This window comes from Eumetopias jubatus, unplaced genomic scaffold (genome assembly GCF_037043125.1).
Source record: "Eumetopias jubatus isolate StellerSeaLion01/CBP00866 unplaced genomic scaffold, mEumJub1_p1.0 scaffold_10, whole genome shotgun sequence".
In the NCBI taxonomy this organism is placed as follows: Eukaryota; Metazoa; Chordata; class Mammalia; order Carnivora; family Otariidae; genus Eumetopias; species Eumetopias jubatus.
Genome location: NW_028274816.1, coordinates 122,906,554 through 122,921,267, shown reverse-complemented (window position 1 = coordinate 122,921,267; position 14,714 = coordinate 122,906,554). Strand labels below are relative to the sequence as shown.

Below are 14,714 nucleotides of genomic sequence, written 5' to 3'. Positions count from 1 at the left end.
CCTGGGATCGAGCCCTGCATTGGACTCCCTGCTCAGGGGAAGCCTGCTTCTCCCTCTCCCACTCCCCCTGCTGTGTCCCCTCTCTCACTGTGTCTCTCTCTGTCAAATAAATAAATAAAATCTTTAAAAAAAGAACATACTAAAAAATGCTGAATTGCACATTTTAAGGCATGAATTTTATGGTATCTAAATTATATATCAATAAAAAAATCATATGCCAAAAGGAAATAAAATCAGCAAGTAAAAAATATACACAAAGGGGAGCATCTCTCCTCTCTGCTCATCCTTCCCCCATGCAAAATCTTTGACTGAAAAGCCAAATAGTAGTTATTCTGAAAATGACTGGAACCCTAAAAATATCCTAACCACCAAACAAAAGCAGCTGCTTATTTTGATAACATTCTTGTAACATGGACCTTCCTTCGAATCCAAGCTGACAGAGGACTTATTCTACAAACCCAAATGTACAAAATCCACTAGAATTAGCTTTGAGGAGAGATGCCTTGTAACTGGCACAAAACACAATCCAGTTCACAAAAGAGAACTACACTATTAGTCTAATCAGAAGGCAATGTCATCAGGGACCTAACTGTGATGGATGTTCTCTTGGTGTTTTCTGTCTCAAGCCTGAGACAATGGGCCTCAAAAGCAAAACAAAAACCCATAATGAACTACACTAACTTATAGGAAAGTATGTCCTGTATTTACATTATTGGATATAAAATTTAAAATACAGGTCTGGAAACTGAATTCTAAGCCATTCAGAATGCGATCATACTAAATTTGTTAAGTGAATTCAAAATTAACACAAGAATTAGTAAGTACTACTCTCAGGTGCTAAACTCATTCATTTAGTGTCAACTTTATTGTTTCTTAGTTGCAGATGCAGTTAAATAAACCTGCTCATATGGAAGATATCTTAACTGGCTGAAACATTAATCATATAATAAGAGATAGTTTAATCTCTTTCGAAACAATGTCCTAGATTTAGAACCTCTATTTCAAAACAGAAGGAATAATGCAGAGGTTTTCAAATGGAAATCAAGATGAATGCATTGGAAGGCCATGAAAAGCATTCATCAAACTGGATAACCATATCTAGATTTTGCTCCCAGTTTTGCTACTAAACTACAGAATAATGCCTGGCCTACAGGAGCTCTACGAGGTTTTCAAAATATAGAAAACCCAGAGCGTGCCAAGTATTCTTAATGATGAAAATATCCAAAGGTACCGTTTTCACAGCACTATTCTACCAGTTGTACATTTTCAGATTCTGTGCAGCATGGGAGTTACTAGAATGACAACATAGATTACTATCAAGTGTGGGTGCTTGGCTGGCTCAGTTGGAAGAGCCTGCAACTCTTGATCTCGGTGTTGTGAGTTCCAACCCTACACTGGGTATAGAGATTACATAAAAATAAAATCTAAAAAAAAAAAAAGATTAAGTGTGATATAGAAAAATCCCACTCACTCAAATGATTCCACTCAGATGGAAGCAAACTCACTCCAAAAGCATTTAGGAAGATCCTGTGTTAACAGTTGCTTGAGGATTATCTGTCCCACTACACATTGGCAGTGGGTTATATCTTTTTTCTGTATATGTTCCAGGGTGTTCCTATATCTTTGATAACCATGTCCCCATAGAACAGATAATGCTGTCACTTGAAAGTATAGTTAGCTTTTCCTTTCAGCACTCCTTTCTTTAAATCTTTTTCCATTTCCTTACACTTTTGTATTCTATCCCTCAAGTATTTCAATTTCCTTCTTTTGCCCTTCCAACACAACTCCACTTTAAAAATTCTAAACCATCTAGAATAGGGTTATGTTAAATGGTATTTTTTAATGCATTCAAGATTACATGAGATATTAAATACTACTCTCAGGCATTAATCCCATTCATTTAGTGTTAACTCTACTGCTTCTCAATTACCCTGTCTCTGTCTCTTTAGTCCCCCCCTTCCAATATCCCATTCAGGCTCTCTAAAATCAGTCTCCATCCCCAAGGCAGGTTTTCCCAAAGAATCTCCACCTCCCCCAACTCTCCCCAGTCCTCAGTACCCTCTGTGACGACGCCCTCGGGTTTTTGCTCTGCTCGCTCGCTCTCCCCGACCTCCACCCCTATCCCCATCACCGCCCCACACAGTTTAGGGAACGCCCCCTCACACTCTCCCTCGATCCCCCAAACTTGTCTCTTCGCCTTAAGACCCCTCCACCCCCGCCAGCCAGCACCCACCTTAGTTCCCAGACCCTGCTGGGTCTCCCTGCACCTTCAGAGCCTCCTCCCTTCTCCCGCCCCTCGCAGCCCTCGGAGCCCTCCACCCACCCGCCGGGCACCCCGCGCCCTCCACGGGGCCCTCAGCGCCCCTCCGGGAGCGGCCCTCCGACCTGCCTCCGCGCCTCCCGCAAACCCTGCAGCCTCTGGCCCAGCTCCCGCCGGTAGCTCTGCGCCGCCTCCACGTTCTCCCGGGCCTCCTGCAGCAGCAGCTCGGGCTCCAGCTCCATCGCCCCCTCGTCCGGCCGCGCGGCCGGCGGCTGCGGGCGCGGTTTCCCCACAGTCCCGGGCGCCGGCGAGCGGCCCGGCTCGACCACGCGCAGGCGGAAGCACCGCCCCGCCCCGCCCCCACGGCCGACTTGATTGACAGCCGCACCGGCTCCCGGCACGACCCGCCTCCCGATCCCAGCGCCTGCCGCCCCCATGTCCACGCGGCCGTGTCCCGGTTCCCAAGCAGCGCCTGACCTCAGTGCTTCTTTCAGAGACGCGTGGGGTCGGGGAAAGATTAGTAACTTCCCCTTGCGGAGTGCTTCCCCCATCTTGGCTCATTTGGGCCTCACTACCAGCCTCCCTTGCGCCTCCATTTCACGGAGGAGGAAACGGGCAGAGAGGGGAATCAACTTTCTCAAGTTGTCGGTATTTCAACCCAGATGGCTCTTAAATCGTCACTGTCCCACCTCCCTAGCAAAGGAGCGTCCCCGCTGCGGCAGGCGTTTTAAAAGGTTACTGTGAAGCAGGCACCGCGCTCAGAGGGTCAGACGAGAGTACACCACTCAGAAGCTCGCAGTCTAATGAGGGAGCCAGGACAATGACCTGCGGTAGGTACAGCAATCTAGGCAGAAGTCCAAGATGGGTGTTAGCAAGCTTTCTCTGTAAGGGGCAAGTAGTAAAACTTGGGAGGTTGGTGGGCCATCAAGTCTCAGTTGCAAAGTCGGAGGTAAATGGGCGTGACCGTGTGCAAATAAAACCTTATGTTTACAGATAATTTTCACCTGTTACAAAATGTCTTTGCATCCTTTTAAAGCTATTTAAAAATAAAAAATCTGGGTGCCTGGATGGCCCAGTCAGTTAAGCGGTTGACTCTTGATTTCGCTCAGGTCACGATCTCAAGGAGGTGAGATCCAGGCCGGTGTCCGCCTTGGGCTGAGCGTGGAGCCTGCTTAAGATTTTCTCTCTCCCTTTTCCTCTGCCTCTTTCCTCCTCTGCGCGCGCGCGCTCTCTCCTTCTCTAAAAGAAATAAATAAGTGAAAATAAAAATCGTTCTTCCCTGAAGGGCCATTCAAAAATAGGTAGTGCGTCTGGGGCGCCTGGGTGGCTTAGTTGGCTAAGCAAGCGCCAGACTCTTGATTTCAGCTCAGGTAATGATCATTAGATGGAGCCCTGCAAGGGGCGCTCGGTGGGAGTCCGTTTGAGATTCCCTCTCTCACTTCCTCTGTCCCTCCCGCCACTTGTGCTGTCTCTCTTGCTCTCTCTCTCTCTATAATAAATAAAATCTTAAAAAAAAAATAGGTAGTGGGTCAGATTTGGCTTGGGTGGTAATTTCCTGACCCCTGGCCAAGGATGTTAGAGCTGAAAGTAGCCTCTGCCAGGAAACAGATGAAACATGTTTTGCTAAAGGTTACACAACCAGTCTGTAATAAAAGCTAGATTGCAGTTTTCCTGGGCCAGAATAAAGCTCTCTCGACCACCCTGTTTTGTGCTAAGTAAATGACACTTGGACCTGGAGAAATTTAGAAAAGGGAAGCCCAACTGGAGAAAATGGGAAATTAGCTTTATCTTGAAGGTAAGGTAGCTGGGCACTTAGTAAATACTCAACAAATACCTCTAGAATAAATCTAGGTATTAACTAAACAAAAGGGCTGTGGAAATGCACCCTAGGTAGGCCAAAACTAAGGAAACGGATAGGTCTTGGAAATAGGAATGGTGGAACTGAATAATATTCTGAGAGATGAAGTTGAGGAAGAATAAGGGCCATGGAGTTGAGGTTAAGAAGTTTTGACTTTAATGAGTAGACATTAAAGGTTTTTGCAAGTGCAGTGACATTTGCAAAGCAATGTTTTAGGAAGACAAATGATAGGCATGACACTTTGGTGTGTCTAAAGATAAAGTAGGGGAACGGGTGCCTGGGTGGCTCAGTCAATTAAGCATCCGACTCTTGGTTTCCACTCAGGTCATGATCTCAGGTGTGATCAAGCCCCACATGGGCTCCATGCCCAGCACGGAGTCTGCTTGTCCCTCTCCCTCTGCTCCTCCCACTACCCACACACACACACTCTCTCTCTCAAATAAATAAATAAAATCTTAAAAATAAAGTAGGGGTTGGCAATAGTAAATTCTCAATAAATATTTGTTCAGTGAAATGAAAATACATAGGATAGCTGGATGGAGTGGTAAATAAGGAACGACCATGGGCATGAGTCCGGCTATGATATGATAGAGGCTTGAATTAGGATGTTGACCTTTACAGAGGTTTTGACAGTAAAGCAGAGGAAAAGATAGTCAAATGGTGCAAGGAAATAGGAGGGTTTAGGCACAGATTGAGTCAGTGAAAAAATGATTTACTAAATGTTCTTTTAAGATTTTATTTATTTATTTGAGAGAGAATGAGAGAGAGAGAGAGCACACGGGAGGGGGGAGGGTCAGAGGGAGAAGCAGACTCCCCGCTGAGCAGGGAGCCCGACCTTGATCCCAGGGCTCCAGGATCATGACCTGAGTCGAAGGCGGTCCTTTAACCAACTGGGCCACCCAGGCGCCCCTGAATATACTAAATGATCTTGAACACAGTATGTTCTGTGTGCTTTCTAAAGCTAATTGAATAGAATTGGATCCCACCCTGGAAAACTTTACTATGTGAAAAAGAAAGAAAGAAAAATTGGAGGCGCCTGGCTGGCTCAGTCAGAGGAGCCTGTGATACTTGATCTCAGGGTCATGAGTTGGAGCCCCATGTTGGGTGTAGAGATTAGTTAAACAAACAAACAAACAAACTGGGGTGCCTGAGTGGTTCAGTTGGTTAAGCCTCCCGCTCCTGATTTTGTCTCAGGCCATGATCTCAGGGTCCTGGGATCGAGCCCCGCATTGGACTCCCTGCTCTGGGGGAAGCCTGCCTCTCCCTCTCCCACTCCCCCTGCTTGTGTTCCCTCTCTCGCTGTGTCTCTCTCTGTGTCAAATAAATAAATAAAATCTTTAAAAAATAATAATAGGGGCGCCTGGGTGGCTCAGTCGTTAAGCGTCTGCCTTCGGCTCAGGTCATGATCCCAGGGTCCTGGGATCGAGCCCCGCATCGGGCTCCCTGCTCCACGGGAAGCCTGCTTCTCCCTCTCCCGCTCTCCCTGCTTGTGTTCCCTCTCTAGCTGTCTCTCTCTCTCTGTCAAATGAATAAAATCTTTAAAAAAATAAATAAATAAAATAAAAAATAATAATAAATAAACTTAGAAAAAAAATTAAAAGGAAAATGTCCACAAGGCCAAGACACTAATTTTGGTTTCATTCAGCTTTATTTCCTTGACCTGATGGGAGGCAGGAAATAATGTATTTAATATAGTCACATTATACAGAAAAATAATACAAAGAAAACTGAAGAAGATCTTGTGAAACCACCCCTCCCAGGCTTAAAATTTTGGGATGTTTTATTTTCAGCTTTAGAGCAAAGTAAATACTCTGGTCAGTAACCGGACGATTGATCTAGAGGTGGCAGTGATAGAAGCCAGCAGGCCAGCAGGCAGAGCTTTACACATTTTTATCTCCTTCGCGTCACACTGGTCTAGGATTGACTTTTCGAGTTTACCCAGAGGTGAGCAGATTCAGGGTCAGACTCCTCGTGCTAATAAGACAAGAAACAAATAAAGCAACTTGCTAAGTTATTTATTTACAATAAGAATATAATTGCTCCGAAGATTACAACAGCTGGAAAATTAGGTCATAACCAGAGTTGTTTGGCAAACATGGATTCAGTCCAGAATACTTTGGTTATCTGGTCAGCCAAGGCTTCCTCTCCCCTCTCTCCAGCTTCTTCTCAGAAAGCTCCTAACTGTATTAGGCACATACAGACAATTTATTTTCTTTAGTTTCTTCACTCCCCTGTTTGTACACTTAAAGCCATTAACACATTCTTTAGAATCAACTGGCTACAACTAAGTAAGTCTTAGTACCTCGTTTTTGAATAGGGACTCATACAAAGAAATACTACTGTCCAATCAAAAATAATTAAGAGATAATTCTAATAAACATTTTTGAAAGATTTTTTTATTTTTCAGAGAGAGAGAGTGAGCACAAGCAGGGGGAAGGGCAGGCAGAGGGAGAAGCAGGCTCCCCACTGAGCAGGGAGTTCAGTGCTGGACTCCATCCCAGGACCCTGGGATCATGACCTGAGCCAAAGGCAGATGCTTAACCAACTGAGCCACCCAGGTGCCCCAATTAGGAGATAATTCTAATCTTGACTGTAACTTGTAACATTTTAATTAATGCCATATATTTTTAATTTTGAGAACTCAATTTTACAGAAATCTCAGATGTCAACAGAAAAATCGCAAATAAAATGCAAAAAAAATTTTCCCCTCAATAAACCATTTGAGAGTAAGTTGCCAGATTCCTTTAGTACATTTTTCTATGAACCCACAATGCACCATCAAAAACAGGAATTTAGGGGCGCCTGGGTGGCTCAGTTGGTTAAGTGTCGACCTTTGGCTCAGGTCATGATCCCAGGGTCCTGGAATCAAGTCCTGCGTCAGGCTCCCTCCTCCACAGGGAGTCTGCTTCTCCCTCTGCCCCTCCCCTCTGCTTGTGCTCTTGTGCTCTCTTGTTCTCTCTCTCTCTCTCCCTCTCTCTCAAATAAATAAATAAAATCTTAAAAAAAAAAAAAGCCAGCTCATCTGATCATACCTATAGTAGGGACAGCATCCCACTAATGAGTTACCCATGCTGAAAACCTTCAATTAGCTTTAACAATCTTTAAAAACAGCTTTATTGAGTGTAACTGATTTGCAATAAACTGCCAAGTATACAGTTTGATGAACTTTTTCCTAAGTAGATACCTGTGGAACCCTCACCAAGATAAACATTTCCCTCACTTCCCAGAGTTTCCATATAATCCACCCCTCCTTCAACCCCTGAATTCAAGTAAGGACTGATCTGCTTTCTGTCTTTAGAGATTCATTTTCTCTAATTTTAAATAAATTTAATCATACAATGTGTACTCTTTTTTTCATCTGGCTTATTTTACTCAGTATAAGGATTTTGAGATTCATCCATGTTTCATGTATTAATAGTTCATTTCTTTTTTATTGCTGAGTAGTATTCCATAATATGGATGTATCACAATGTGTCTATTCATTTGCTTTCTGATGGGCTGTTCCCAGTTTTTTACTATTACAAATAAAGCTGCTATGAACATTTGTGTACAGGTATACAATTCTTTATAATATAACTATACTGGGAAGGTGGGAAGAGAGAAAGTGTGGAGGGTGGTGTTATAAGAGAATGAAGTCCTTAACCAACATAAAAGGACATTAATGAATACTGTTTAAAATTGTTAAATCAAGAAATAGCTGTATAAACTTATTGCTCTATTTAAAAATAAGAAGTCCTTAACCAACATAAAAGGACATTAATGAATACTGTTTAAAATTGTTAAATCAAGAAATAGCTGTATAAACATATTGCTCTATTTAAAAATAAGGAGATGGGCGCCTGGGTGGCTCAGTTGATTAAGCAGCTGGCTCTTGATTTCAGATCTGGTCATGATGTCAGGGTCCTGGGATCAAACCCCACATCAGGCTCCACTCTCATCGTGGAGTCTGCTCCAGTTTCTCTTTCTTTCATTCTGCCTCTCCCCCTGCTTGTGCATGAGCACTCTCTCTCTCTCTCTTTCTCAAATAAATAAATAAAAATCCTTTAGGGGCACCTGGGTGGCTCAGTCGTTAAGCGTCTGCCTTCGGCTCAGGTCATGATCCCAGGGTCCTGGGATCGAGCCCCGCATTGGGCTCCCTGCTCAGCGGGAAGCCTGCTTTTCCCTCTCCTGCTCCCCCTGCTTGTGTTCCCTCTCTAGCTGTCTCTCTGTGTCAAATAAATAAATAAAATCTTTAAAAAAAATCCTTTAAAAAAATAAGGAGATATTTATAGTGCTAGAAGAGTTTTGAAAGTGGCTGCCTCTGGGAAATTATACTAGGGTATGACATAGAAATCAGCTCTTTTTTGGGGCACCTGACTGGCTTAGTCAGTAGATCATGTGACTCTTTTTTTTTCCTTTTTTAAAAAATTTATTTATTTGAGAGAGAGAGAGAGGGTACAAGCAGGGGGAGTGGCAGGCAGAGAGAGAGGGAGAAGCAGGCTCTCTGCTGAGGAAGGAGCCCGATTCGGGGCTCGATCCCAGGACCCTGGGATCATGACCTGAGCCGAAGGCAGACGCTTAACCAACTGAGCCACCCAGGTGTCCCAAGATTGTGTAACTCTTGACCTCAGGATGGTGAGTTCAAGCCCCACACTGAGCATAGAGCCTACTTAATTTATTTTTATTTTTAATTTTTTTGAAAATTTGTCGGAGAGACAGCACAAGCAGGGGGAGTGGCAGGCAGAGGGAGAAGCAGGTCCCTGCCGAGCAAGGAGCCCACTTCAGGGCTTGATCCCAGGATCCTGGGATCATGACCTGAGCCGAAGGCAGACACTTAACCGACTGAGCCACCCAGGCATCCCAAGCCTACTTAAAAAGAAAAAAAAGAAATCAGCTCTTTTTTTTTTTTTTAAGATTTATTGATTTATTTTAGGGAGAGAGAGAGCGAGCAAGCACAAACAGGGGGCAGGGCAGAGGCAGAAGGAGAGGGTGAGAATATCAAGCAGACTCCCCACTGAATGTGGAGCTTGATATGGGGCTCAGTCTCACAACCCTAAGATCATGACCTGAGCTGAGATCATGTCGGATGCTTCACTGAATGAGCCACCCAGGTGCTCTAGCTCTTTTCTGATAGTAAGTTTTGTAATGCTCTTTGACATTTATTAACCAAATACAGGCATTACTTTGATAAATATAAAAGTTAATTTTTGAAAAGGGGTGGGGCGCCTGGGTGGCTCAGTCAGTTAAGCCTCAGATTCTTGATTTCAGCTCAGATCATGATCTCAGAGTCCTGGGATTGAGCCCGATGGGCTCCGCACTCAGTATGGAGTCTGCTTATCCCTCTCCCTCTGCTCCTCTCCCCCAACCCCCTTTTTTAAAAAGGAATCAATCAATCAATCAATCAATCAATAAAAGTAGGGGTTAGCCAGATGGGGAAGATAATAAAACACCCCATGGACACATCATAAATGCTAAATTGCTATACAAATGTGAGAGCTCATTTAATTTAAAACTTATAAATGTCATTAACTCCTAAAGAAGAGTTGTGTAAAATACTAACTACATATTTAAAAATGAACTCAGTGCAAATGCTTAACAAACCAGTGCAGTTTAAATGCTTAGTAACTGAGAAGAATAAAAAGCACTAGAGATACATACCCTGATAACCCAGCAATTCCACTTCTAGGTGTGTCTTCTGGAGAAACATTACACATGTTCAAGGAGACATAGAAAAGTGTTCACCTATTCACTGAAACAGAAAATTGGAGACAACATGAAGGAAATGGATAAATAAAATGTGTCTAGGTGGATGGAATGCTGAGGAATGAAGAGGAATGAATCAGATCTACGTGTATCATGGATAGCTCTTGAAAACAATAATGAATGAAAAAAGCAGGAGGCTGAGTGATATTTACAGTGTTACCTTTTCTATAATTAAAAACAACATTAAAGATTTTTCTATGGATACATATACGTATCCATATAAAAGTATATATGTTTGCAGTGCTACCCACCAAATAAGTAATAATGGCCACTACTGGGGCCAAGAGGAAGACACTGAATTTGGGGGTCAAAGTCAAGGGGACTTTCAGTTTTCTCTGTAATTTTCTCTTTTATTTCTCTGCCTTGTCCTCTTCCTCATCCATCTCCTTGGGCAATGTTCTTACTCTACGGTGAGTAATAATAATAATAAAACAGAACAACAAAACAATATATAGAAGACTGAAGGTAGTGCAGTCTCCCTGAAAAAACTTCTCCGGGGCTAATAATTTTAAAAGAAAAAATAATTACCTCCAGTTTCATCGGAAAAATTTGTACCCTTTATGCTGTCAAAACAACAGCAATACCATCTTTATGGTATAAAGATGGACACAATTACGTCAGTAGTTGAAAAGAGTATGCATAACCCGACGTAACAAGGTGGCTTCCCTTATTATTTGATATATCCTTTTACTTGCCCTACTTTGCACTTAATACCATGCAGTCAAAACTATGCACTCAAACAAAGTAAACATACTCTATATGTCACTGCAACTGATGTAAAAAAAAAAAGTCAAAGCCAAACCAATCCACGAAAGCAATGCAAATGACGTATGAGATTATCATCACTACAAACCAGCAAAATACTGGTACCCTGCGACAGCTGAGCACTCCAACCAGCTGAGGCCATGATGCGCTCCTAGTTGCCCGCGAGGACGAAGTCCATGGGAAGAAATGCCTCTTTAGCTCAATTAAGGGTTAAAAGTCGCAATCTCGGATCCCGGCAGAGCGTATTTCAAGGTAGGACGCTTGCCAAAATAACATTCCGTCTGGGAGAAATGTAATCAATTACTTCCTTTCCTGTATTTTTCAAATTTCCAGTTTTGAAAAAGGGTTAGCCTGGGGCATCAACATCTAGAGTTTTAATTCTGCGACCAACGGGCTTTAGTCATGTCCTCATCCGTGAAACTGGGCGTGAGACGTTCGAATCTCCAAAATTCCCGCTAGTTTGAAATCCCACGGCGAGACCAATCCCGCCTCCTTCAGTTTCGCCCGAGAATTATTTTGACCCTCTCTGTTCACCGTCCGCGCAGCGTCCCGAAGCAATCGTAAGCTCCGCCCCCTGCGCTCCGGACGGCGCGAAAACCCAATTGACAAGAACTCTCTCCGAAGCCCGCGGGTCCGATCTGCGTTGGGCCTGCTTTCCCAGCCGGGGTAGCAGTCCCCGGCGCTCAGCCTGGGGCGCCCGCATCGAGGGCACCCCGCGCTCGCCGGCCGCGTCCCAGAGTCCTCGCTGCCCGCGCTTTCTTACCGCCTCTTCCCGCGTCCGACTCGGCTGAGCTGGGCCCAGCCTCCGCAACCGTTCCGTCCCGGTGGGCGCGGGGGAGTCGCAGACGGACCCCGCGGCCCGGCTGCTCCTTCGGCGGGAGCCGGCCGCCTCCATGGCCTCCAGGCCGGCGGGGCCCGGCCGCACAACGCCCTAGGAGCCGGTATTCCGGGAAGCCGGGAGCATGGTGGGGGTCCTGGCCATGGCGGCGGCAGCTGCTCCCCCTCCGGTGAAGGACTACGAGATTGAGGTAAGCTAGTGTATCTCTGTACGAGGTGGGTAAAAGGTAATTCCGATTTTGGCTCTAGGAGGGGAAAGGAGGGACCTCCTGAGGCCCCGCCTGTGACATTGTGTGCAACAATTGCTGGAGTGTGTCGCTTCCTAAAGTCGTGATAGGTACTAACAAACATTGAGATTGTGAGATGTTTGCGGGCCAGGAAAGTCAGGATTGAAAAGATACCTCGACCAGTTCCCAGATACAAATGTTGGTGGAACCTGATGTTTTGGACTTGTGAAGTGTCACAGAGGATCCCAGGATCAAGTGTGGGTTCATCGTAAGGAGTCAGAACTTTAGCTTGAAAAGACTTTAAGTTCAACTACTCTGTCCACCTACCTGTTCTAGGACTACCGCTTAGATTGTCACTACAGGAATGAAACAAAGTAATTTTATTTAAAAAATCAGTTTCTCAGGGCGCCTGGGTGGCTCATTCGTTAAGCGTCTGCCTTCGGCTCAGGTCATGATCCCAGGGTCCTGGGATCGAGCCCCCATATCAGGCTCCCTCCTCGGCGGGAAGCCTGCTCCTCTCTCTCCCACTCCCCCTGCTTGTGTTCCTGCTCTCGCTGTCTCTCTCTGTGTGTCAAATAAATAAATAAAATCTTAAAAAAAAATCTGTTTCTCATGGCTCTAGAGCTTAAGATACTGCAGTTAGTAGCATGGAACGCTGTTATTCTTATGTATTCACCAAGTTTCAGTGAAATGCACTGAGCAGTCCTTACAAAGATACTTTAATGCCCTGAACTAATGGAGTAGCATCTCAAAAGTGATGGTTGCTATATTTTTACACCTTTTCATCTCAAGCTAGCGTTCTAACTGAAATACACATACTCGTGTCCTTGAAGTGAGCCAAGATGTACGTTCACTTATAGAACTGGGACTCTCTCTTATTTTTTAGAATTGAATAACTTTTGTCTACTTGCTAATAGTTGTTATGCTGATATTTGTTTTCTAAATCAAGGCAGTTGCTCAGCTTTCTTGGGTGTGAAGAAGGACTTTTGGTAGTTGAATTAGACAGTTCTTGATTTTTGTACAGTCAGTTTATCAAGCTTTACTTTAGAGTTTCTGCTTTTGGTGCTCTGCTTACCTTATTTCATAGTAATGATACTTTCCTTTTAGTATTGCAAGGGTAAGGGCCTTGTATACATTATTTTGCTTAATATCAACCCTGTGCTGAGGTATCATTATCTGTATCCATACGGATGACAGAAGAAAGTAAAAAAATAATTAAAGTGGGGTGCCTGGGTGGCTCAGTCTGTTAGGTGTCTGTCCTCAGCTCAGGTCATGATCCTGGGGTCCTGGGATAGAGCCCCACATCGGGCTCCCTGCTCAGTGGGGAGCCTGCTTCTCCCTCTGCCTCTACTTCTCCCTGCACCCTCCCCCGCACTCATTTTCTCTCTCTCTCTCTCTCTCAAATAAAATCTTTTTAAAAAAAAGTAAAAGTAAATTAAGTTAGAAAAAGTAAATTAGAAGGGTGCCTGGGTGGCTCAGTCGGGTAAGCATCTGCCTTCGGGTCAGGTCATGATCTCAGGGTCCCGGAATCAGGACCCACATCGGGCTCCCTGCTCATTGGAGAGCCAGCTTCTCCCTCTCCCTCTGCCTGCTGCTCCCCCTCCTTAGACTCTCTGTGTCAAATAAATAAATAAGATCTTTAAAAAGAAAAGAAAAAGTAAATTAGAAAGTTAAAAGTGGGCACCTGGGTGGCTTAGTTGGTTAAGCGTCCGGCTCTTGATCTCATGTCAGGTCTTGATCTCAGGGTTGTGAGTTTAAGCCCTGCATTGGGCTCCACAGTGTGGAGCCTACTTTAAAAAACAATTTTTTTAAAGTTAAAAGTAATATGCTTAGGGCGCCGTACTAGTAGATGTCAGAGCCAGCACTTGAACTTAAATCTGCCTGACTCCAGAGCCCATAGTATCATACTTTTGATACCATCTCAGGGTAATGATAATACTAACAGCTCATTAGCATTTTCTTCTAATGCTTTTACTGTTTCATTTTAACATATAAAATTTTAATTTGTAATTAATTTTGCCTCATATTTATCCAACTGGTTAGAAATTTGTCCCAATACCATTTATTAATTACTTATTTGCTCACTAACTTGAATGCTACTGTTCTCATATACCAAGTTCTTTTTTTTTTTTAAAGATTTTATTTATTTATTTGAGAGAGAGAGAATGAGAGACAGAGAGCATGAAAGGGAGGAGAGTCAGAGGGAGAAGCAGACTCCCCGCCGAGCAGGGAGCCCGACGTGGGACTCGATCCCGGGACTCCAGGATCATGACCCGAGCCGAAGGCAGTCGCTTAACCAACTGAGCCACCCAGGCGCCCCTCATATACCAAGTTCTTAAATATTTACTTATTTCTTTTTCTGGTTTTCTAATCCATTCCATTATGTTGGCTACCTTATTCATGTATCAGTACTATGCTTTTTTTTTTTTTTAAGTAATCTCTACACCCAGTGTGGGGCTCGAACTCACAACCCCAAGATCAAGAGTCACAAGTTCCACTGACTGAGCCAGCCAGGTGCCCCCAGTACTTTGTTTTGTTTTTATATATATATGTTTTTTAAATTTTTATTGTTATGTTAATCACCATGTATTACATCATTAATTTTTGATGTAGTGTTCCATGATTCATTGTTTGCACATAACACCCAGTGCTCCATGCAGAACGTGCCCTCTTTAGTACCCATCACCAGGCTAACCCATCCTCCCACCTCCATCCCCTCTAGAACCCTCAGTTTGTTTTTCAGAATCCATCGTCTCTTTTTTTTGTTTTTAATTTTTTATTGTTATGTTAATCACCATATATTACATCATTTGTTTTGGTGTAGTGCTCCATGATTCATTGTTTGTCCATAACACCCAGTGCTCCATGCAGAATGTGCCCTCTTTAATACCCATCACCAGGCTAACCCATGCCCCTACCCTCCTCCCCTCTAGAAACCTCAGTTTGTTTTTCAGAGTCCATCATCTCTCCTGGTTCGTCTCCCCCTCTAACTTACTCCCCTTCATTCTTCCTCTCCTGCTATCTT

General features: G+C 44.0%; 2 protein-coding genes and 1 long non-coding RNA gene across 7 annotated transcripts in view; 1 reads left to right on the top strand and 2 right to left on the bottom strand.

Moving 5' to 3' along the window:
- CRLF3 (cytokine receptor like factor 3) overlaps positions 1-2,574 on the bottom strand; it is a 34,902-nt gene extending 32,328 nt beyond the window's left edge. The window contains exon 1 of the mRNA XM_028109011.2: positions 2,386-2,574. Coding sequence (XP_027964812.2) covers positions 2,386-2,502 — 117 coding nt within the window. The 5' untranslated portion in view covers positions 2,503-2,574. The remainder of the gene's footprint in view (positions 1-2,385) is intronic.
- Positions 2,575-5,758: 3,184 nt separating this feature from the next.
- LOC114213745 (uncharacterized) lies at positions 5,759-11,536 on the bottom strand. 2 transcript variants are annotated; one of them, XR_015769361.1, is made up of 3 exons: positions 11,389-11,536; positions 9,756-9,846; positions 5,759-6,092 (listed from the first exon to the last, which is right to left on the bottom strand). It is a non-coding gene; the product is annotated as an uncharacterized LOC114213745 (long non-coding RNA). The 2 variants fall into 2 exon arrangements; XR_003610266.2 differs by lacking the exon at positions 11,389-11,536 and adding an exon at positions 10,714-11,152.
- Positions 10,309-14,714, top strand: part of ATAD5 (ATPase family AAA domain containing 5) — a 48,176-nt gene continuing 43,770 nt past the window's right edge. For all 4 annotated transcript variants that reach the window (XM_088028382.1, XM_088028381.1, XM_028109009.2 and 1 more), the window contains exon 1: positions 10,309-11,653. In XM_088028382.1, coding sequence (XP_087884508.1) covers positions 11,588-11,653 — 66 coding nt within the window. In that variant the 5' untranslated portion in view covers positions 10,309-11,587. The remainder of the gene's footprint in view (positions 11,654-14,714) is intronic.